The following is a 22,967-nucleotide window of genomic DNA, read 5'->3' on the forward strand; positions in this document are numbered from 1 at the left end:
CAAATACTCTTGGATCATACTTCTGTGGATAAGCTTTAACTTACTTTCCTACATTCCTGTTTGTCACAACTAAAACCTACAATATTATTATATATTTACTTTCAAAGAACAAAAAAGCTAAAACTAAGAGCTACTATATGATACTGTCTTTCAGTGAAACTTCAGAGATAAACTTTTCCTTAGATTGATTCACCTTTTTTTTTTTTTAAAATCATTTTCCAGGAGTTTGTCATAGAAGTTTTGAACACACTTATTAGCTGATCTTGATGGTGAGAAAAACATGTTGTAGTTTACCTGTGATACATCAGATACATATTTAACTTATCTTAAACCAATTCACTACATTCTTCTTTCCCTCTATTTGCAGGAGTGACTAGACAAACACACTTCAAGGCACTCTTCACATACACTGCACCATTTTATTAGATTTTCAGAACTACTAGTATTTTCCTCTGTCCAGCTTTTTCAGAAGTAAAAACCTCAGCGATAATTTAGAGTGCCTGTTTACAAAATGTGCACACCCAACTCCTTGGCAATACACCAGTGTAGGCCAGATCATGTTATTATGAAGCTTCATCCATATACAAGACAAAACACCACACAAAAGTCAGAATTAACAGTACTTACTTTACAAGCTCCCGTCCCTCTGGCCCAACAAAATATTCCACTAACCACTGACATGCATCAATGCTTTTGGAGAGCAGTGCATCTATGGTTGCAATCCACTCTTCTGTATCAGCCCTTTAAAAACAGGAAAAAACAGGGATAGTAATGAAAGAGAAAACCACCTCCAGTACCTAAGCTATGTTTCATATCATGTTTTTCTTTTTGATAAGCCAGAAGTGGCTTTCCCCCAGTCAGGTCTTACCTGAGTTTCTTCTTGGTTCTGAGATAGGTTTGGAAGAGGAATTGGACTGCCAGCTGTAAGCTCACCTTTGCCATGCATGGATAATAAGGATGTTTTACCTTAGTCTGAAAGAAACATCACATTTACTCCAGAGCAGAACTATGCCTGCAGCACTTATGCTGTCTCCTAAAACATATTCTATTCAAGTACACTATGCTAGTTTAACAAATATGCTAGAATGGGAACAAACTTACTGTAAGGCCCACTAAGTCTGTAGATTCCATAAATTTAATAAATGCTGGTTGGTTTATTAATCACTAACTACATTCAGAAAAACGTTAGTAGACGAAACTGAAATGAATGAAGGGCTACCACCTTTGAGGTGACTAATGCTGGGTTGTGGATATTCGATACAGAGGGGAATTTCTGTGCCTCTAGAGCTTAGTTTGCATCAATTTAAAAAGTATTATTTCATAAATTTTATTATGCATTTACACGATGGCATTTTCACATTTCTGTAAAAAGAGGCTGGAGTCAGCTTTGAGACAGATGCTATCAATGTGAAGAATTACAGGTGTCAAGGAACTGCTCAGCTGGAAAAGCAGAGTCACATCAAGTATTTCTCTTGTAGTTTTCTTGTCATGGCTCTTCTGTGGCCCTGTCTACCCAATATTTCCCAAGTATTCCAAGATTAAAATTTAGTTACTTACAGCATTCAGTGAAGCTAATGATAGAACAAAACTGAAGTAGTCACTACTGTATACATCTCTATTCTTCATAAATTTCAGGTTTTCATCTCTCACCATCTGTAGAAATATTTTTTGAAGTAAGAGAATGCAAAAAAGAAATTAAAACACCGTCAAAGAACATTTCTCTAACACTTTGTCTTACCCATAAATGTGTATGTTTAAAAACCAATATCAGACCTGTTCTGTTAATACTCTGAATCACTATTTTGGTGGAGGGCAAAACCATATGGGAAACTTAGAGATTCGTTTAAAACCAGTGATTTTCTTCAAAGGACATTGCAAAACACAGGTTAACTGACAGACTTAATCACTGGACCATTATGGAAAAGGAAGAAGCTGATGCTGAATTCCATTTTTTGCTTGCTTTTAACAAGATACCAGAAGAAATCCTTCAAATCTGAAAGCCTTGCTTAGCAAATTTACACGTACCATGGTATGCCAGTGATGTACTAACATGCCGAGACCCCCTTTATCAAATAAGATTTTGCTGAAAGGCTCTCAATAAATTTGGACCAAGTTATGTTTATTGTAGTAACACAACCCCAGATACCGGAATGCCAAAGTGAGTACCAGTGCCCTGGTACAGGTGGAGGGCCATATACAGCTGGCACAGTTTACTGTGTAACATTGGCACTCCTGCACATACATGGATCAGCAGGGTGGTGTGTGCATAGAAGGCCAAATATATGCAAGATTGCACCCCCACCACACCTACAGGTCTGCAGACACAGACCTTCCTCTTATGAGGGAGAATGAATACTGAGTCTACCATCCTCTCACTGCTCTGCTAGTGCCATCACAACTCCGTTATCAGCTCTGACTTGCAGTGCTGCCTTCAGTATCTTTGTTCTGCCGTTTGAGAACACACGCAGGATTACATAAGCTAACAGACAATTAGCTGGCTGTGATTTCTTAGTTTTCCTCCTTTTTATGTTGTTGTGAAACTTGAGAACTAGAGGATTACTAATTTGCGAATTCTCCATTCTTCTTCAAACGTACTTCAAATGAAGCATCTTCTCTGTCTCATCTCTCCCTGTCTGCATGCTGACTGCTGCTGCATCTCATGTTTGACTACTTTGCCTGCAGTTTGTTCAAAGCAAGGAATGATTGGTCAGTTTTGTGAGAAGGGACAGCAAAATGTATAATATATAACTGAACAGCTTGTTAAGAACTATATATATTAGAACCTAGAGTTACTTTCTATCTTGGTTTTTATCTTGGTTTTCAATAACTGAATTACTTCAAGGCTACCTTCAAAATTGTCGTCTTCTTCCTATGAGCTTAAATTTTGTATTAATAGCATTTATTTGCAACTTGCAGAGTTCTCTACCTGATATATCCGTACAGGCATTTTCTCTACAAAAAGTCCCTTTTTTTCTCCTTTCCGAACCAGCTTGGTTAAGATGGATAGGCGATCACTGTTGGGCCTGTGAGGTCGAGGTGATGACTGGGGTGAAATTTCTGGTGAAGATGGAGCAGATCTAAAATATATAGAAGCTCAAGGTCAACAATGAAATTCTACGACAAATCTGCAGTTGAAGTTTTAAAATACCAATAGAGCCAGTATCATCTTAAAGCAAATTCATATGACACAGTCTAAGTAATTTATGAGGCTGTCAGTCAGCTTGAATTTCTTATTCCACCAGTGGCAGGAGTAAGGAAGAGAACTTATAAAACCAATAAAGGACTATTCAATTAAGCAGCTTAAAGAAAAACCAGAAGGATCAGTACACTCCTGTGCTGAACAAGAATTATTCATTCCTTAGTTCTGGAAATAGGGTCTAGACATCAATATAGGAGAAGCCTTTACAGACACAAGAGAAACTTACAAGGAGAGGTCCTCAGCTTCCTGACGCACAACACTCACTCGACTTTTCTTTGGTAAGACTGGAGAGTTCTGATCAGACACTCTCTGGTAAAACAGCATATAGGCATTCCAGTACCGCCGACGTACATCAGGGTAAGGGTTAGCTGATGAGAGAAAAGGCATTCAATGAAGGCCTTTGAAGGCTTAGCACTCTTTTCATTCTGACAGGGGAGTGAAATTGGGCGTGCAAGCAATACAGACTGTGCAGCACGAAGTCATTTCTCCGATCAAAACATCAGTCTATGTTAATGAATAGAAAAGTGCACACACACAAAGAGCATATGTATTTTAAAAAAAGATAGCTATCAGAATTACAAAGTAAACGAATGATGTTGGAAATACGTTTGGAATTAATTCCTTAAAGCACTGTGAAGTTTAACTATATGATCCCACACCATGTTCTACGGACATACTGACTAGCCTAAAATAAGGCCTGTTTTGTGTTTTCTTTAAGCCATTTTTAATAACGTGCCATTTTACTTCTGAATCTCCTCTGCTATTCAGTTCACAAAGAGCTGAACAACGATGAATATGGTTCAATATTTTAGGCCATAGCAGAACTTATAAGGACGTAACTTGTTATGTCCTACAGTAAATCAGAATACTTCAGAAAAAAATGCTTGGGAAGGATTATTACATCATGTCACTCTAAGGAGATATAACGCACTTAGCTCTATTGGGAACTAATAAGAAAAATAAAGCTACTGTAAATTCATCTTCACTTCTGCTTACATTGATCATAGACTTTGGGTCTGTACTCTCCACCAAAACATTCATATTCCAAGGTTTCATCAGTTAACTCAAATTCTTCAACAACAGTGTCATTGAATTTATACCACTTTCCTTTTCCACATCCTCTGTAACCAAAAAAAAAGAACAGAAATAGAACAAAAGCAATATTATTTGATTGTCTAGCAAAAAACAAACCACCCCAAATACTGTAGCAAATAGAACCTTGAACTCACATTTGTTCTGACAAGAAATAGAAAGCTTAACTCAATGACAAAATTTGATTCAAAAAAAAAAAAGATTAAAAACAACAGAAGCACATCACCCACAAGTAAGTGTCACAGGAAGTCCTCATTGCAATACAAGGCACATAAGAATTCCTGATATTTTGATAACGTGGACAATTCTGCTAGGTGTTAAAGACCAGTGCTTCCAAAAGAGCTCTGAATGGCTCACTATACCTTCCCAAAACAAGTAGTCTTTAGACTGCTCTCAAAGCCATTATGCGAATCTTCTTGGACATTACCTCCTGTCCTTTATAAAAGAGTAGTAATGCCCTGCATGTGCCTGGCCACTGTGAACAATCACACCAACAAGCTCATAGTTCTCTGTAGGTGCAACTTTCTTCCTTGGGGAGCCTCCGCTTCCTTGATCTGCATTTCTACCATTGTCCCCCACTTCTGAGGACGAATCCTGACGAGCCATCCCTGACACAGTGTAAGGTTCCATGTTCAGCATCCAGGGAAACTGTGAAGAGATATTTTAGATTAAACAGAGATCTCGTCATGCACTTGCTTAACGTAATTTTTTAAGAGCTGTATTAATACTCCCATATTGGAAGTGCTAAAAGGAAGCATGGTAGTACAACTTTTCATCCTTATGACACAGAAGTTAAAATGTCTTTGCAGAGGCTTTTGCTTTCTGAAAGCACTCTGAGAATGCTGCAGGCAAGCAAAGTTTGTAGGAGAAGTATTTATTTTTTGTACTTTGATCATATTGTAAGCATTCCACATATTCAAGAGTCCAGCATTGAGATGTGGAAGAAAGAAGGGAGTATCAATAGGAAGGGTGAGCACACTACACTCCACTGAGTGGAAGGGGTGGTGGGAATGGGGAGCATAACCAGTAGTTTCCTTACCCTTATTTGTTCATCATATTTAATGGAACGACCACTCTCCCAGTCAAAGCCAAATCTCATCAGGTGAATCACCAAAAGGCTTGGTAAGACCTTAATGCATGTACGCTTCACTGTAGTTCTCTTAAAAAGACAAAAGAGCATCACCTCTACCTATATAACTCAAGCAAGCTCTAAAATTTTTCTACAGATGCCTGATTCCAACCATCCCAAACTGATACACAATACAGCTACTGGAGGTAGGATGATCACAGGATGACTGTAATGCCTACAGACAGGGTACCACTGCAGTTATGTTTGTGCAGTGGGCTGGTTTGTTACAAAACACTTTATCATCCCTGCCATCCCTCTGAACATTTAGTCCACAATATGAGTTACAAGGAATGAAGAAAGCTATCTACATGGGCTTTGGATTTAACTTTATAATTAGAGTAAGTTGTATTTAAATATGGCTTCATATAACCATGCAATGCTTAAGAAAACATTAAGCTACAGCTGAATACTCTTACATACATTAAAACAATACCTTTTCTTTGCATTTTTCACAGTAGTACGCATTACTTCCTTCCAGAACTTCTCCTCTAACAAACTGATCCAATGATATTTCCAAACTTTGACATGAAGTCACACCTAAGTTGAGAGCCATGAAGGCTTCCTCACGCTCATACCTAAAATAAAGAAGAAAAATGGTAAAGACACTGACAGAGGAGAAGTACATTATCATGTATCCAAAGTACATTAACAAGACATGCATATAAAATATCACGTTTGCCCTGTAGCTATCAACAGCTACGATGCTTACAGTCAAAGGTATATTACTTTTTGTGCTATTTTGACCTACATATTGTAATAGTTATGGCAGCACATAACAAGTTATCTAATGCACTGAAATTAACGTTACCTGTGAGGACAGTCCTTGCAGATCTTCTGATCAGAAAAGATGCCTTGAAAAGTATTCTTAAATATTTGGTCTCTTCCTATTTTCTGTTGGAAATATAAAACTAGACATCAGTTATATATATATTTGCAGAGTGAAAGACGAAGCATACAGTATGAAGTTTAAGCCTCTGAATGTTACTTAGATCACAAAATAGTCAAGTGGTTCTCTGCCTTCTTTTCCAAAGAAAAAAAGAATGATTGACAGAAAATGGTAGACTGACTACCAAGAGAAGCATGTAAACAAGGAAAGAAACCTGAAGTTTTTACCTTGAGATACTCATCCATCTGATCTATAAGACTGGTAAAGAACTCATAAGCATCCTGTTGCTCTCGAACATAAAGTTCCTTATTCCACATCTTGAAGATCTGTATCAAGTATAAAGAGGTAGTAGCTCCACGTAAATATCAAAAAAACTTCACCAATAAACATTATTTCTACACATTTTGACTTTGAAGTAAAACTTTCCCTAGAAATTCTGCAATGAGAAAAAGGTAAAAAAAAAAAAAAAGGCTCATTGTTAAGTAGGAAAGTATATATTCTAAACAAAAAAGTAATACCTTCCAGAAGTTCTCAGGTACATAATACTGTAGCTTGCTTTCCATCAGGTGACCAAAAAGAGACTGAACTTGATAAAACACATTGTCATCTGGATTGTCTGTATCATCATCAATGGAAAGCAGGGCCTGGGAGGAAACAAATAGCTTTACTAACTTTGCCAAGAACTAATACTTTAGGTTTTCATGACACAGCATGATAAGTTAAAAGTAATCATTTGTGTATCTATATTTTTAGTGTATGTGCTATGCATATGCACTCTGTATATTTATACATAGAAATTATGTATATAAACATTTATTTTTATTTATTTATTTATTTATTTTTAAAGAAAAAACAATTCATGTTACAAATGGTGTGAAATGAACTTGTAGCTCAGGTGACAGTTAATTCTGAAAAGAGGACTTTACAGGACACTGAACCAATTACCTCTGGAAGCCCAGGTTGCATATATAGCTGCTGGAAGACGGCATTCATGTAACAAGTAGCACCACCATTCTTTAGTCCCACAAATCCTGAAATGGAGCGACTATCCACTGGGGGAAGATACTAGAAGGAGAAACGTTTGTCTCAATAAATTATGGAACATGTGAGACTCCAACATTATCTCTTTTATAATCACATTTATAATGAACTGTTATGTACTATTTTACAGAAAACCAGGAAAATCAGTTCTGAAATATCACAAGAGCTGTATTTGCTCATCTCTACAGTTAATATTCACCATAAAACTGAAAAAGCAGCCTGAAACATATCTAAATGAAATTGGTGATAATTAAGCAACACTTCTTTCTTATGCAAATAACTGACAAAGACTCATAAGAGTATTTGCTTCTCAGAAAGGTCAACTGGATCTTCATTTACTTGTCTGCTTTTTGTAATTTTAAATTGAAGACCATGGAAATTTCTTGAATGAAGCAGCTCAATAGATCAGACAGTACTAATGCTATCATGCAAATTAAAAAAAAGGCTTCTTGCTTACGTCAAACTCCTTGGTAAGTGCAGGGTCACACTGGTGATGCATAGAAAGCAGCTCTTTTGTAATAAGCTGAAGATTGGAAGGTGAGCTATCAGCCAGCATTACCAACACTTCATAGGCAGCTAATCGGCTATCTGCTGTACTGCACCTATAAGAAGCAAGCCACAGTTAAGATCTATTTTTAAAGATTACTCAATTATTTCTAATTCTAGAAAGCCGTATTACTCAGAACAAGCGACAATTGTTCAAAAGGACTAGTTTAAATGCTAAAAATCTCCTGAGAGACTGCAGTGTTTTTTTTTTTTTCTTTCTTGGGAAGGCAGATGGGAAGGAAAGCAGAGGATGAGCAGCCCCAGAAATATTCTTTTAAATAAGCTTTTCCTCCTGACATGGAGATGCCTGTGCTTAACATTCAATTGCAAGGAAGCACGGTACCCAGAAAAGAAGACAGTTTGTTCCACCTCTGAGGACTAACAATCAGATTCTATTACTGTAACACTGGTGGAGACAAAATGACACTGAAATGAGCTCTGGAAGAGACAGACCAGACAACTTCCTTGCTAGGAAGACCTTAGACCTACAGCATGCTAAACCAGTAGAAAACAACTCTTCAATGGATCTAGCACACTAGCCCTTTCTTCTGAAGGCCAAAGAAAAGTCTTTATTTAAAGAAACGAGAGAATGCTTGAGACGAACAGCAATAGAACAATACATCATGGCGTAGCACGTCATACACAATCAATGCATCAAGTTAATAAAAATGCCAGCTACTTATATGAAACTTAAAAAGCCTATTAAAGATGCCAAGAACATATAAACCCACAAAACCACTATTTGGACGCTTATGTAGGAAACAAATTGGGAAGGTATGCTCTGAAGAAAGCTCCAACATTGGTATGAACTCCATGTATCTATAGCCCCAATGTGGCATTTGCATTCATGAGTACTTGGACAAACCCAAGACAAACAAAAAAACAATTTTTTACTTTGGATGAAAGTCTTGTTGACTGATTGCAGCGCTGCCTGCTGGAGAATGGCTGTTCAGAATAATCCTGGATGCTCTGAAGAGGAAGTCATCCAACAATGGCTTAATCAAAGATGAACCTGTAACAAAGTAGTCCACATCTACTGCTAAATACATTGTATGCTGAACTGGCAATGCTATTCCTTTCAGCTCTGTCACTTCTAATGATATAATATATCTTCTACTTATATCTTCAAAACATTTTCTAGGTAATTTTTAACACTGTGCAGAATTCATGCTGGTCCAGCCACTTTAGAATGAAAAGGAATACTTACCAACCATTTCCTTCTCTGCTCCACAAAGTGAAAGGAGAGTCTTGATGAGCCTTAAGTGTCCTGCTAACAAGATGTTATCAGCTTCACTGGTCTCACACTCAGCTGTGCGGTTGGGTTCAAAATTGTCTAGCCAGGTGATCTCATCTTCTAACATGGCAGCTGGGCTTATCTTTAGCTGTTCCATTTCTGATGCTACAAGATCAAAAGGGAACCCCCACAAAAAAAGAAAATCATCAGTTCTGTATGTACATATAAGTGTAGAATTTAAATACAAAGAATCTCAAACAAGGTCTCAAACAAGAGTAGACAGCTTTTGAACTGGACTTCCACTCATGTGCTGTTATGTTACCAAACAGAAAACAATTAATTAGAGAATTTTCCAGGAAAGGGAATGATACTTGGAAAGATTTCTAGAAGTAGGTCAAACTGAATTCTGAGAGGGTGCAGGCAGTGTGGAGTGGTAGTATGTTTATATATATGTATTCTTATGGGGAAGGTGCTACAGAGATTTACTCTGCAAGCTGAGTATACAGGTAGGTATTTCACACCTCCTCACGGAGGAAACTGACATACATATACTACTTAAGGCTCTTGATTATCTTACTGTAATTTTTCATCTCTGTAATTCCAACTGAAGGCCTAACAGATTGTCTAGTTTTCCCCACAATATGTGAAAAGAGCATCTTCTGCAAAGGAACTCATTTCAGTTACCAAAAGGATTAGTTGCCTTGCAGTTACCAAACACCAAGAATTGCCCACATCAGGCATTAACAGCACAGAATGGCCAGCACACTGTCAAGTCACATTGAGTTAATCCCCATAAAGCCTACATTCTGCATCTGGTCTACAGAAGGAAGATATTTAGAAGTTGCAATCAGAGTATCATGTATGTCTGGGCCATAATCTAAACGTACTTACATGTCAGATCATCCAATAATTGACATCTCAGGTCAAAGTATTCTGTACACTGGGACAGAAGTCTAAAAGATACAAATACAAAATGTTTTTTTGGAAGAAGTTTCTAATTTTAATTTAAGCTAGTACCTTTAAGGCCTACATTCTCCGTTCATCTAATTCAAGTATTGTAGCTGTCTTGGTATGCTTTTTATGCATGTGCTGCAGTTTTAAAGTGATTGCTTCTGATTTTTTTTTTTGGAGTAACATTTAACATTGCTTTCTTCCCTCACCTCATAAGTTAAATATCAAATGGTAACGTCAACAACATATTTTAGGTTGTCAGTTACTCCTTTACTCAGATTCTTCTAGTCTAGTATATTGAATAGTCTTTGGCCAGTCAGGGACATGTCAACAGAACTGACAGTCTTAGCAGGTGCAATGGTTAACAAACAAGTCATTTTGACTACTACAAGAACATCCTAGAAAGAGAATACCTATTTAGCAACTACAGCCTCTGGGAAGTTAAATAGAACAAACTGTATGAATTCACAGAGGAAGAGCTATGCATTAGAAATGCAGATTTCCCTCCAACTTACATACTTCCTGAACTTTCTGGGGCATGACAGACATGTCTACTTTCCACAGAATTGCAGAAACAAAGTCCTAATCACCTATACCTCAGAGCTTCCAAAGCACTACTAATTTAAAAAAAACACAATAGGTTTCCTTCCCCAGTAAACACACATCTGCCTTACCTCTGGTTAATTCCTCTCATGATGCTGGTTGGTGACCAAAGAGGCAGCTGGGCACTGAGAATAACACTCAGGAGAAACTGGTTTGGCTTTTGTACATCTGGGTGAGTTGACGTGTCAGTCTGACTAAGGGTGTACAACTGGTCACAGGCAACACGACGAATCTGAAAAAGTATCATTGTCAAGCACTAGACCTTACTCAACGGCTGCCAAAAATAAGCTTCTGTTTGGTTAGAAACCTGACAAAACCCAGACGCTGAAAATCTTGTGGAAACTAGAGCAGGAGCTCCATACCCACCAGCCAGGCCTTCTCTATTTATAGGGATTTAGCAAACCACTTTCATCCCTCTGCTAACAGCTCTGATGCTTTATTAAACACAGACTATCAATTCAGGTAAGGGGTGAAAAGATAAAACAACTTCATACAAAATAGGTGGAATGTCATGAAATGAAGTAAGCGTGGCTTGAAAAAAATCTCTAGATTTTTGAATATCTAGTATAATCTCAAATCAGAAAAACTAAGTTTTAGGAGGGTTCTGACATTTGGAAGATTCTTTCAAGAAGTCCAGAAGAGTCCATTAGATCTTACCCAAAATTTTTCAGACAATAGTTCCTTGTAACCTCCCCTTGTTGAGAAGGTGAAAGTACTAGTATTATAGAATCAGTCTCACCAAAATGAGAGTATTTTCTGACTATTCAAAGCACAGCTCTGCCTCATGGATTATACAAGCCTAAAGAATGCAATACTTCAGCATTTGTTATCAACACAGCACTAAGTACTGGAATTACTAGCCATTACCCAAAGGTTATTTATGCAGTGTTGGAATACTCGTAATGAACAATTTTATCACGAGACCACATGAAATGAATAAAGTATACACATTTCACTGAAACATTAAAGAAGCTTTCAGAGAAAAACTCTTACCTCAGCACTTGGTGATCCAAGCAGTATGTCAATGATAAAATCAGCAACACAAGGCAAATTGTAAAAAGATCCTAGAACAGAAGAATATGAGGTTATCTTTTCTAGAATAATCATTTAAAAATCACTGTTACAGTCTTATATTAAAATACCATATAGGGCTTACAGGACATACCCTGTTGTCAATACCAAAAAGCAGGAATGGGTATTTGTGTGTTTCTCCATCTCCTTCCATCAGAGACAAGCACTACCTCATAACAGCATTTTCCTTCTCCTTCCACCACCACCACCATTTACATTTCTTGTACACAAAGGTTCAAGTACTAAACATTAGCTGTGCAAACAGCAGCACGTGCAGAACTATGTCCTTCAGAGCCAGTACAAATATTTATATACTGGCAGTAAGTTAGCTTTCCCAGTGCATTTCACTAAGGCACAGCACCACATGCCTTGTCTCATGCCACCTACTGTTCAGTCCTTGGTATAAAAAAACGCATTTTTAAAATGAAATTGTGAGTTTGTCACTTGAGCTGAGAAGGTAACTTAGAAATTTCGGAGTTTCTCATGATTTTTTTAAAACCATCTTCATAAGGCTTCACCCTCCTTACTTATACTCCAAATACTGAGTAATCCAATTCTATTTCATACCTAGTTGCTGACTGCGTAGCTGAAGGCAGGTTACTAACAGAGACAGGGCTTCTCCAGCAATCAGAGCATCTTTGGTAGATACGGACTGCTGTCTCACACAGATACCAGCATGCAGTGCTGTTGGCTCTCCTTCACTTCCTGAACTGCAATTACTTCCTGTATTAAGAAATGAACAAATGCTATAACCCATTACATTTTTCATGTATCTTCAGCCTCTGGTCAGTTATCTGCAACTTAAGTCTTCTCTAAAAGCCACATGAACATGCAACGTTTTTCTTAGATTTATGTAATTCAGTTTCACTCTTCACATGTGTTAAATTAAGAATAAACCAAATACTTCCATCCCTAAAGATGGCTTCCAAATGCTCTCTTCAATAAAGACATTTTAAAAGATGTTAGGCATAGTAACCTACCTGAGCTGCTAAGTCTGTTTCGAATCCCTGCAGGAAATAAAGTGTTGCTTTCTTTTATTGGCTGACTACTTCCTACAAGGTCCAGTCGTCCTGCAGCAGCCGCCCAAGAAAGTCGCATGAAGCAAGCCACTGTAGAAGTGAAATCGTTCACCTCCATAGTCTGAAGGAATAAGAAACAGCATTAATTCTGTGATGGTCGACAGCCTTTGTTAATGACAGGGATAAGAGGAATGTATCTTCTGGATCACGTCAAATTCACATTTGGATTTTTCTTCTCTCTTCTCTAACCAGGCTTAAGGATGCCTTTAGTTAGATGTTAAAAAACAGATAAAGGTAGGGAAGAGAGACTGATAACATGGATTTCCAGAGGCTTTTAAATTAAGCCTGGGCAAGAACTCGTATAGAAAGTAGACTTTTGACTGAAAATCCAGGAGTTATACAGCTGCCACCAGAGATCACACTGCTACATCACCATAAATAATCAAACACTTCCTTACTTGTATGGCAACTCTTGCTGCTGGTATGATTTCTTCTACCCTAATGGAGGATCTATCAGACACAGAGAGCTGTCGGTAGGATGACTTCTCAGGTGTTCCACAAATGGACATCTGCCTACTTCCTTGCCGGCTGACGTTACGGAAGGGGCGCGAGGACAATGCTTCTACCCCATCCTTAATGAAATCCTCATCCAGTAAGGTAGGCATTGTCTGGCCAACAAGCAAGAACCTACATTCACAGAGCAGAAATGTCAAGCTTATTTTTGAATGTTCACAGCAAGTGAGTAACTGATACTTTGAGTTCTATTTCAAACAAATATTACAAGGGACACTCCAAAAGCCAAGAAAGTGGCACTCAATCTAATGAGAAGCAATTACTTACCTTGCAAGTTGCAGGCAGATGGAATAGACTCCCTGTCTGGTTTCATAGTCTACTTCTGAAGGGATGGAATCTCTCTGCATCACATTCACCACCAAACTTAAAAACAAATCAATAATACAGGCTCTGAGTGAAAGCATTTTACTTAGGAAAGAGGTGCAATTAATTTATCTTCATCCTTCCCTCCTCTTATTCACTCAATTGAATGCCAGTTAAAACTGCCAAACTGGCAGCTTTGGAGACTAACATCCCTATTTTCCCCTCCTGCATTTATAGATTGGAGATTTCTGTTCCTGCTGGCAAATGCTTCAGGATCTACAGGGTACAGAACTTTAAGAGCAACACATACTTGACAATTTTGACACAATTATAAGCAGTGTTGCCAAGTCCTCCAAATGACTGTACCTTATCTGAAGGGTCTGGATTTCGGAGACGGCCAAATTTAATTTGGTTCCCAATACACAATCCACGCTTTGACTGCTAGAAACTGTCTGCTGGTGTATATGCAGGACATAGCACGTGTAATGTAGCCACTTACAAATTTGAACTGGAATGCTAGCTATTGAAATCTCCATTATTTAACTACCTCTGTGTAAGCTACACTTCATAGGCTTATCTGTGCCTATCTTTATTTTGGTGTTAATATGATATACACCGTTACATTACCATGGTAGCTATTTCCAGACACTCGCAAATAAAAGGATAGCTTTGAATGGACTTTTCCTCTAAAAAAAGCAGCTCTAAACTGTACAAGTGTGCTACAGCATGGAAAGCAGAACCACAGAACAGCTAGCTAAATTAAGTGTTACAAATAAAGTCAAGATTTTGAAATCTAACCTCAAACCTCCTGCTCTGAGGAAATTTTCACAGAAAGACTTGGCACAGTTTCTTGCCATTTCGTCATCTGCAGTTGGCATCAGCTTGGAGCTCAGTACCTAAAATAAAGTATCCACACATAAATCTTAGTATTTCTTTACTGCTGAAGGTCAAAACTATAGTAGGAAAAAATCCACTACTAATGGAATTAACAATACAGTCTATTAATCTCTAGTCTGTAAAAAGAAATCATACTAAAAATATCCAGGACAGCAAAGACTACTACAGATATTTATCCTGTATCAAAGGGCATTTTTATCTTCACTGCTGTTCATTTATTAAGAGAATAAAGTACATACTCTAGTCTGTGATATGTGTCTTCAGGCTCAGAAGGAACTCCTTAATAGCACAAAACCTTCTCCTTTTGAAGATTTTCAGTTGACAGCAGCCAATAAAACACCTTAGAGATGGCTTATATATTAACTCATGTCTTCTGAAATAATTGTATTAAACATAATTTTCTCTTTTTTTTTTTTAAGGATAGTCCAGATAATTCTACAGCCCTTGTGAACTTCACCTCTGCATCATCCCTCTTGTTTTAAGTCAGCACTGAACTTCACAGAATCCAATTACACTCGGAAATACAGATGTAGAATTCTGCAGTCTCTGTTGGTACATTTATAATCCATTTCACTTTTTTTAAAAAGCAGAATAAATAGAAAAAAATATAGAAGTTACTTGCTTTCTTGAAAAGTCCCTTCAGTATGTACAGCCAACAATGCTGCACATGGAAAAACAAAATATGTGGTTTCCATACTCACATACCATAAGCATGGTTTACAAAGTTCCAGGTATGAAACCTTATTACAACACTGCATGATATAACCCTGAACCTCTAAGACAGATAATTTTCATTTCTTTCACATCTCTAAAATTTGCTGCGCACATTCTTCAGGAAGCAGTTATCCCAGTGCTCTGGACTGGTTTCCTAGTGTTTGAACAGGTTACCAGCTGGGGGAATAAAACACCATGCCATCGTTTTCTGACACTACTCATCTTCCAACTGGCTTGACTGGATTTGAGGAGCAAGTCCACTCAAAATCTACCTATCTAATGCAATTTACTACTATTTATTCCTTGCCAGAAAAGCAAGCAAATTATTGCTTGCTTTCGTTATTTTCTCTGGCATAGAAGTAGATAGCCATCTTGTCACACTAAGATAACCTGCCAGTTCAACAAAATATCCTTGCTGTGATATGTTAAGCCATTTGCTTTCAGTTGTAGAACTTGTCAACACATTTTAGGACAAATATATTTCATTCCAGCTTGACAGAAAAAGGAGGAACCCTACCAGTGCAATGGGATGTCAGTATAGGATGATCAAGACTGAATGTTAAGACTGCAGAAGTCCAAAGGAAGGCAACTATAACAAAACTCCTACAGCAATCTTGGCACACACTAAGGACAGAACAGTAACTTGGTCCACTGTATTTGAAGCTGCTAGAAATGGTCCTGCAACTTCATATTATTCAGACTATATTTGTAATATGTCCTTATTAACGGTGGGATCTGTGAGCAGAACTAGACACTGCCCAGTTTCCTAGAGTGTGCAGATTAATGTGACGTAAGAACACCAGCAACTGAACCCTTTCATTCTCTTTAAAATCCATGCACTGAGCACTTCAAAAGAAGTTTTTTACAGTGTCCAACCCAGTGTTTTAAGACTTCTGGATAAAGAACTTACGCAGGAGAATACTTAGGGTTAAAAAAATTGTATGCATTCCACTCACTTTGCATGCACAGTTAAAACAGGCCAGAAGCTCCTGGGTAAAAGCCCTGCGCATTTGGATAGTGAAAATTCTTCACAGCTGAATGCTTCAAGAAATATTCCTCCTTAGCCTCTACAGACAGAATATGGTAGACTTATGTAGAAGGAAAATTAGCATTCTTTTTGCCAGCTCCCTCTGAATCTCTAGTATTATTCTCCCTTAAAATAATCAACCTTTCAAAAGGATTTCAGTAGAAACAAACTAAACAACTACTCCCCTTCATTTTTAAAAGGACCAACATTTTTATGTGATAAAAAATTCATTAAGTATTGGGAGATTCAGGCAGGAATTGTACCTGAACAGTAAGGATTTCAACATTTCTCTGCTTCTCTCCACATAAATCAAAATACTCCTTCCACCTTGCAATCACAAGAGAGGTGTGGCTTCACAGTAAAATCTCTAATGTGGAACTTTTTTACCCCTTCTGTTATGGGGAATTTATTGTATACAGAAAAACAGGCTATGACTCGACATGTGCATTTTCCATAACATCATGGTGAACTTGAGGCATCCTGCCCAAGAAAATTTGACCTACTTAAAGTTTAAGACTCAGAAACACAAGTATGAAAGAAGAAAATTTGCTTTCTTACCTCTAAATTGTAGAGAACTCTAAAGGTGGACATGCCTGGAGCAAATGATCTGAAAAGACTTTCTAGTATTGAGCTAGCACTGGGCTGATGTTGGTGTTTTGAAGACAAGGAGGGGGATTTTGAAGATTGAGAACTTGATTCTGAGAGCAGAGTTTTCTGGGAGGAATAAGTCACAAAAAAAAACAAACATTTTTAGACTACTGCAGTTTGTTATAATTGGAAACATCATATTATCTGATATAATCCCTATAATAACCCTTTCATTTCCAAATGCTCAGAAATATGTCATTAACCCTTAAGATGAGCATTGTTTTACAGTAGCTTCAAACCCAAAGATCATCATTCTACAGATAACTTAAGAAATCCGCTAGTAAAACCCTTTTTGTTCATCTCACCAGCATTTGGTATTGTTTAATCCATACCTTCCTTCCCAGGGAATCAAGCTGATCAAGTGCCTCTTGAATAGCTGGGTCAGTAGGAATTAAAAGCAGAAGTTTTCTCACCCGCAGCGTTATTCTGAAAAGTTATCAGAAATTACTTAGGCAAAAGAGGACTCAGCCACACTGTGACCAGATGAATACTTATACACTATAAAATAAGCAGCTATTTGAGCTTTGCAACATGAGCATTTCTTCTGTATTTGATAACTACTTAGCTTGCTTACCTTGGCTCCTCTAGATTGGCAAGCTGGTAAAGCATATCAAACACATTACACACGAGAGCCATGACTACTCCAGGGAGGGATTTCTCCTGAGAATTAAGCAAAAATACGAAGGTGTTATTTTTGTCCTCCCCTCTCTGTTCTAAGTATTTCAGTAGAGCTCTTCATTGAAGCAACTGACCCAGACGTCAATGTGGCTCGGTGAAATCCCATCTACCTTCCAGATTGAGACCATCTGAATTTCACTATTACCCCATTTCCCTTTTAATAAGCAAATTTTGACATCAGTGATTCATGTTCACATACAATACAGACTAGGAGTGGTCTGAATATGCTAGTTGATACTTTCTAGTTTATTTTCATACTGCAGCTTTATTAATGGTGAAAATCTGGAAATCTCTGCTCCAGCCAAGTATGTAACCTCAAAATTAAGTCAAGAGTCGCTTATTCCAGGATTTAACAAAAGACTCTGTAGAGATTAGCGTAGCCTGCTTGGTACCTTAGTGTAAAATGTTGATGTAAAAAGCTTCTGTCCCAACTTCCTGTATCTGTTCCACCACCCAAGCTGTGCACTGCCCTACTATCCCCTTTCTACCTCACCCCCTTCAAAAGCAAGGGCAGTTTTCAGGCTACTACGTTGTACCTGTTCCATTGCATAGGATGAACTAAATACACCACTGCTGTTGCTGGAAGTGGTTGAGGAATCTGCTGAGCTCCCTGACGGTGTCCCGCTTCCTGATGTTTTTACTGTAAGGACTTGTTCATCAGAGAAGCCCAATTGGTGGAGTAGTTTCTGATCTTTATTTACTGTTAGCTGCAAGAAAATATCTATCATTTAATTGATATCTGAAAGACAGATTGGATTTTCATACATAATGAGAATTCTAGTTAACATACCAGGCTGTCATTGGCAAATATCTGTATATTATCCACAGGAGAATTCAACATCTTTGCTATCTTCCACCTGACGCTCCCTACAGTTTCATTGCTATGAGCCTGTAAAATTAAATGAGATTTGTTTAGTATGCCTGCTCAAGAACTCAATCCTGAGAGTTAAAAAGAAACCTTTCAAGGAAGTTCTCCTGCATAGGATAGTAAAGGTATTAAGGTATAAAAGAGACTACTAGGGTAGGACAGAACTAGAAATGCTCTATCACTAACAGCAAGGAAACAACTTTTCCACCTTACAGTGATGTAAGCCATTTATGCTACAGACACTTCCATTACTGTAGGCTTCTACACACATTTAGCATTTTTAGATAGATTTTGCAAGCTGAGTCCTTAAAAACAGCTGCCTCTCTTAAGACCAAGTATCAAAAAGAACCAAGCTAAAAGATCAACATGGCATGTATGGAAACATACGACCTGTACACACATACCTCTATGGTGAAGGTATCTTTGGTAGATTCATATGTAACATTAAGAGTTAAAATATGTCCATGAAAAGAGGCACCATGAGGTAGAATAGTTCGGGGGACAGAGTAAAGGTCCTGCCGGAAGAGAAAGACAATGGTAAATACCATCCTCGAGAACAAATACATTTTTGTGATAACATGTAACAAATTTACTACAGTTACATAGGTTTAAGTTACTTTCACTGTTTTTAATAATATTGGAAGTTGCATTCTTGCCTAGGAAGAAATCATCTTACCTCTATTGTTATCACATAACGCTCTGCCAATAGCAGTAGTCTCTCAATTATTACAAGTTTAGTTGACCTAGGGATAAACATGCAAAATAAGTTACTTGTCTCGGAGATTAGTTTTCAGTGCCCACATATAGCAATCATGAACTAACTGTTTTCAAATGCAGCTCCTTAACACTGGGAATAATTCTTGACCTATTTTTGTAGTTTGTTATAATTGAATCTTGCATTACGCTGCTTGAGACATACTGAACTTCAGAAGCTTCGTGTTTCCAGAGGTCACCTCTGTGCTCACATATTTAAGCTATACACATTTAAGCATGCATAAATTAAGGGAAAGGATAAAAACATCCTTTTCTCTCCCAAATAAAAAACACGTTGCCCCAGAAACAACACCAGCAGGACGGCAATTTTGAGAACTTCAGCACTCAGGCTTTCAGTCTATTTATGTTATTTTTTAATTTTTTTTTTTTTTTTTTTTTTTTTTTTTTTTTTTAATATAACACAGGTTTTGTTAACATCTTTTTGGAACTCAAATTACATTGTGACAAAATACACAACTACCAATAATGAGAAATGAACACTGAATAGAACATTGCTGGCCAACATAGTAACTCAGCAATTTTGATCATCACTCAAAATCAGTCAGGAAGTTGCTGGTAGCAAATATGTATGGCCATATTTGCCTTTTTGAGGATGAGCTTACCTGTAAGGAGATTGAACTGATGTTGCTACTGTAGGCATAGCAGTTGCCGTAAGCATTTTTGTAGCTCTTGTCACAGCGTGTGTTAATGTTGGACCGCCGAGTGCTGAACTGGCCGCCTAGAATATAAAGCAGAGCATAAGTGGTTGTTTAAATAGACCATTAGTATGTGCCAGAGAGCTACAAGGACAAGAAATACCTGTGGAATTATTTTTTTCTTTAAATAGAATTACCACAGTCAATTATTCTAACCCTAAGATAAAAAAAATGGAAGAGGACATAGGTACAAGAACAAGTAAAATTTGTTTTTTACCTCCAGTCGTGTGTAACAATCAGCAATGAATTTCTTGTGCAGAGATACCGAATCCTGCAGATACAACAGGCAAATGATTTAGAAGTTAATACAAAAACGTAGGAATTACTTATAAACTGAAAGAACCCAACAAACTATAGATTTTAACATGCAGAGCGTCCAATTGCTCTGGATGTCAAAGCATTTTCATATACAAATATGTTTACCTTTTTCAATCTAGGAGTTAGATTAATATAGCTGTAATTTATTATCAATTGAATAGCTTCGTTTGCAATTTCTTCATCAGGCGATTCCATTGCAATCTTCCAAATGAAATCCATTCCTATTAATTCCAGTTTTTCTACGCTCTATGCAAAAAAAAGAACAGCAGTAAAACATGACTGGATTTCTTAAGTAAGAAAGAGTTCAAACAGGAACAAAACAGTTTTTCATCTGCTGGGAAAGTACTTTTTAATTAAATCTTAACAATTTTCTTTTCCAACATGTTGCCAAGTTTTGCCACATTGCAAAGTGACACCAGTAGCTACAAACTTACGTATTCATACTAGAAACAAAACATTTGTTTACAGGTGAAGTTCCAAAGAGCACTTCCAGTCAAGCCATGTGAAGAATTTTACAGTTCAAAACCACTGAGAAATGTAATCGGGAATGGAATTTGTTTCACAGAGGTCAATGTGGTAACTAACCACATTGGGTAAATAAATAATAAAACATCATAGAACCTACTACAATACTTAGAAAAAAAAAATGCATTTGAAGTAAATTAACTCTGTGATAAGATCTAGAATGCCTATGGAAAATACTTAACATAAAACCATTAACTTAATAAAGCCAGACAAGGATCACAAAGTTAAAAAAGAACTTGACTATGATAAGCCTATGTCCCCTGTAAAGGAATAGAAAAACACACATTTTCCTGCCAAGGAAAAGCAAGAGAAATTCACACTAGAATTCATGATTGTTACTAGACCTGTGCAGAATTTTAGAAGCTATGTACCAGCTTCTTGTTAGCAATGGCTGAATCTTATATTCAAGGCCTGTCTGGACGCCTACCTGGGCAGCCTGCTCTAAGGAACCTGCTTTGGCGGGGGGGGGAGTTGGACCTGATGATCTTTTGAGGTCCCTTCCAACCCCTTTAATTCTGTGATTCTCCTACAGTTATTTCAGCGTTTTAGTTTCAGAATTTAACAACATTAATGCTAGAAGGACAACCTGCATACTAACACAAACACGACCATATCAAACAGCTGATACAGAATCCTCCTCTAACCTCCTCCCTTCCTCAAGATACCACAAGTAGTACACAAGAATGAACTTGACAGAACACTCACCAACTGAGTCCCTTGCCTCTTTAGTCGATGGTCACACAGGTTCACATTTTCAAAGAAAGTCTTAAATAAACTAAAACCTGAAAGTGAAAAGTGATGCAAGCATTTTATTTAGGTCAGGACAAGTTTTTATCCTTTTTTAAAGGAGGTATCATATGCAAGAGTGACTTTTTTCTTCTATAACTATTAAAACTCAGAATGACAGCAGAAGACCCCTTTATTTACAGAGCTGCTTGATGTTTAATTTGAAGACTTAGAAAGCAAAGTGATTATATTTATTTAAAAACCAGTTCTGTTGACCAACATAATTTTCATACCATTCATAGTAATTTCATACGACTCCAGTTTAAGAATTTTCTCTTTGAAGAGCTGTTGCTGTACATCACTCTCTAGATCATGTTGTCCTTTGGTAAACCACTCAAAGCACATCTGTGAGTGAAAAGCAGGTATGTTTTTATCCCATTGTCATTACAATTATTTCAATTGTCATTGCTGTATAAAACTATGTCAGATACTATCTTACGTCACTGTGTAACTTATCACACAAAAGCTTGATCTGCAGCAAGAAGTTCAAAATCTCACAGTAACTTTACTTATTATACCAGCTGTACTGCAGCATTGGGGTACTTAATCTTGATAGTCATCTCGCACCCAAATATCACTGAACATCTCTTTTATGACTCTGCAAGCTTTCAGGCAGCTATTTTCTAGCTAGCATCCATAAACCTGCAACTAATCTCCTCACCAACATTTCTCTTCCAGTCAAGTTTAATATTAAGAGCATCCTAGTCATAAGCAAACATAACAGAAGTGGCTTCATTACCTTACACAGTAAGCATCTAATACCTTATTACTTAATGTTTACTAAAGTTCCATGTACCTCAACAAATAAAGGTTCATGAATAGCACATGTAAGATTTACTCTGTAACCACAGACAACAACTTGAGTATTTCTTACCTCTCTATCTAACTCACAAACATCCTGGCCAGTTACAAGGCATTCCCAGATCTCCCTGGCACGATTCCAGCCCAAATAAAGAGTGGCTTCTTGCAGAAAAAATGCCAAAAATTTTAGATGTGCTTCCAAATACTGAAAAAGGAAACAAACATGGTTTTAAGATTTTTCTTTCCATAACAAGAACTCTGAACATTTTTTTTTTTTAGTTTTGACAAACTTAGTGATTGAATACGAGTACAGTTTGCAAAGCCTGAGGACTAGAAACTCTCTGAAATGCACTTAGTTTCTATTTCACACAGTTGTTAAAATTACTGCTTTTTGATTATCTTTCTATGATGGCTTCAAACTGAAGCTTGCATATAAGCCAAAGGCTGCACAAGCTTGGAGACACAGCTCCTGGAATAAGGAGATCATGTTCTCAACAAATCAGAGAAGACTCTGAGAAGAAATTTGTCGAGTGTGATGTTCCATCACCCTTGTTACATAATATAACGAAGCTGTAATAATTCCCAACAG

The 22,967-nt window shown here is 37.4% G+C and overlaps 1 protein-coding gene across 4 annotated transcripts in view; it reads right to left on the bottom strand.

Annotated features, from left to right (window-relative positions):
* USP24 (ubiquitin specific peptidase 24) overlaps positions 1 to 22,967 on the bottom strand; it is a 60,593-nt gene that overhangs the window by 11,582 nt on the left and 26,044 nt on the right. For 3 of the 4 annotated variants that reach the window (XM_038182855.2, XM_038182854.2, XM_038182853.2), the window contains 37 exons: positions 22,452 to 22,583; positions 21,811 to 21,922; positions 21,497 to 21,573; positions 20,372 to 20,512; positions 20,166 to 20,219; positions 19,856 to 19,971; positions 19,156 to 19,222; positions 18,884 to 18,994; positions 18,402 to 18,500; positions 18,148 to 18,318; positions 17,508 to 17,593; positions 17,266 to 17,359; positions 16,844 to 16,999; positions 14,446 to 14,543; positions 13,612 to 13,707; positions 13,230 to 13,458; positions 12,733 to 12,892; positions 12,320 to 12,475; positions 11,675 to 11,745; positions 10,753 to 10,913; positions 10,019 to 10,080; positions 9,101 to 9,292; positions 8,788 to 8,905; positions 7,805 to 7,949; positions 7,252 to 7,371; positions 6,825 to 6,950; positions 6,534 to 6,632; positions 6,229 to 6,311; positions 5,854 to 5,995; positions 5,331 to 5,450; positions 4,719 to 4,939; positions 4,196 to 4,320; positions 3,426 to 3,567; positions 2,927 to 3,077; positions 1,558 to 1,653; positions 869 to 972; positions 628 to 741 (listed from right to left, as the gene is read on the bottom strand). In XM_038182855.2, the coding sequence (XP_038038783.1) occupies positions 628 to 741; positions 869 to 972; positions 1,558 to 1,653; positions 2,927 to 3,077; positions 3,426 to 3,567; positions 4,196 to 4,320; positions 4,719 to 4,939; positions 5,331 to 5,450; positions 5,854 to 5,995; positions 6,229 to 6,311; positions 6,534 to 6,632; positions 6,825 to 6,950; positions 7,252 to 7,371; positions 7,805 to 7,949; positions 8,788 to 8,905; positions 9,101 to 9,292; positions 10,019 to 10,080; positions 10,753 to 10,913; positions 11,675 to 11,745; positions 12,320 to 12,475; positions 12,733 to 12,892; positions 13,230 to 13,458; positions 13,612 to 13,707; positions 14,446 to 14,543; positions 16,844 to 16,999; positions 17,266 to 17,359; positions 17,508 to 17,593; positions 18,148 to 18,318; positions 18,402 to 18,500; positions 18,884 to 18,994; positions 19,156 to 19,222; positions 19,856 to 19,971; positions 20,166 to 20,219; positions 20,372 to 20,512; positions 21,497 to 21,573; positions 21,811 to 21,922; positions 22,452 to 22,583 (4,547 nt within the window). Of the gene's footprint in view, positions 1 to 627; positions 742 to 868; positions 973 to 1,557; positions 1,654 to 2,373; positions 2,677 to 2,926; positions 3,078 to 3,425; positions 3,568 to 4,195; positions 4,321 to 4,718; positions 4,940 to 5,330; positions 5,451 to 5,853; positions 5,996 to 6,228; positions 6,312 to 6,533; positions 6,633 to 6,824; positions 6,951 to 7,251; positions 7,372 to 7,804; positions 7,950 to 8,787; positions 8,906 to 9,100; positions 9,293 to 10,018; positions 10,081 to 10,752; positions 10,914 to 11,674; positions 11,746 to 12,319; positions 12,476 to 12,732; positions 12,893 to 13,229; positions 13,459 to 13,611; positions 13,708 to 14,445; positions 14,544 to 16,843; positions 17,000 to 17,265; positions 17,360 to 17,507; positions 17,594 to 18,147; positions 18,319 to 18,401; positions 18,501 to 18,883; positions 18,995 to 19,155; positions 19,223 to 19,855; positions 19,972 to 20,165; positions 20,220 to 20,371; positions 20,513 to 21,496; positions 21,574 to 21,810; positions 21,923 to 22,451; positions 22,584 to 22,967 lie in introns of those variants that run through there. The other variant, XM_072041474.1, reaches the window with a different exon arrangement.

The sequence above is a fragment of the Anas platyrhynchos genome, chromosome 8 (genome assembly GCF_047663525.1).
Source record: "Anas platyrhynchos isolate ZD024472 breed Pekin duck chromosome 8, IASCAAS_PekinDuck_T2T, whole genome shotgun sequence".
In the NCBI taxonomy this organism is placed as follows: Eukaryota; Metazoa; Chordata; class Aves; order Anseriformes; family Anatidae; genus Anas; species Anas platyrhynchos.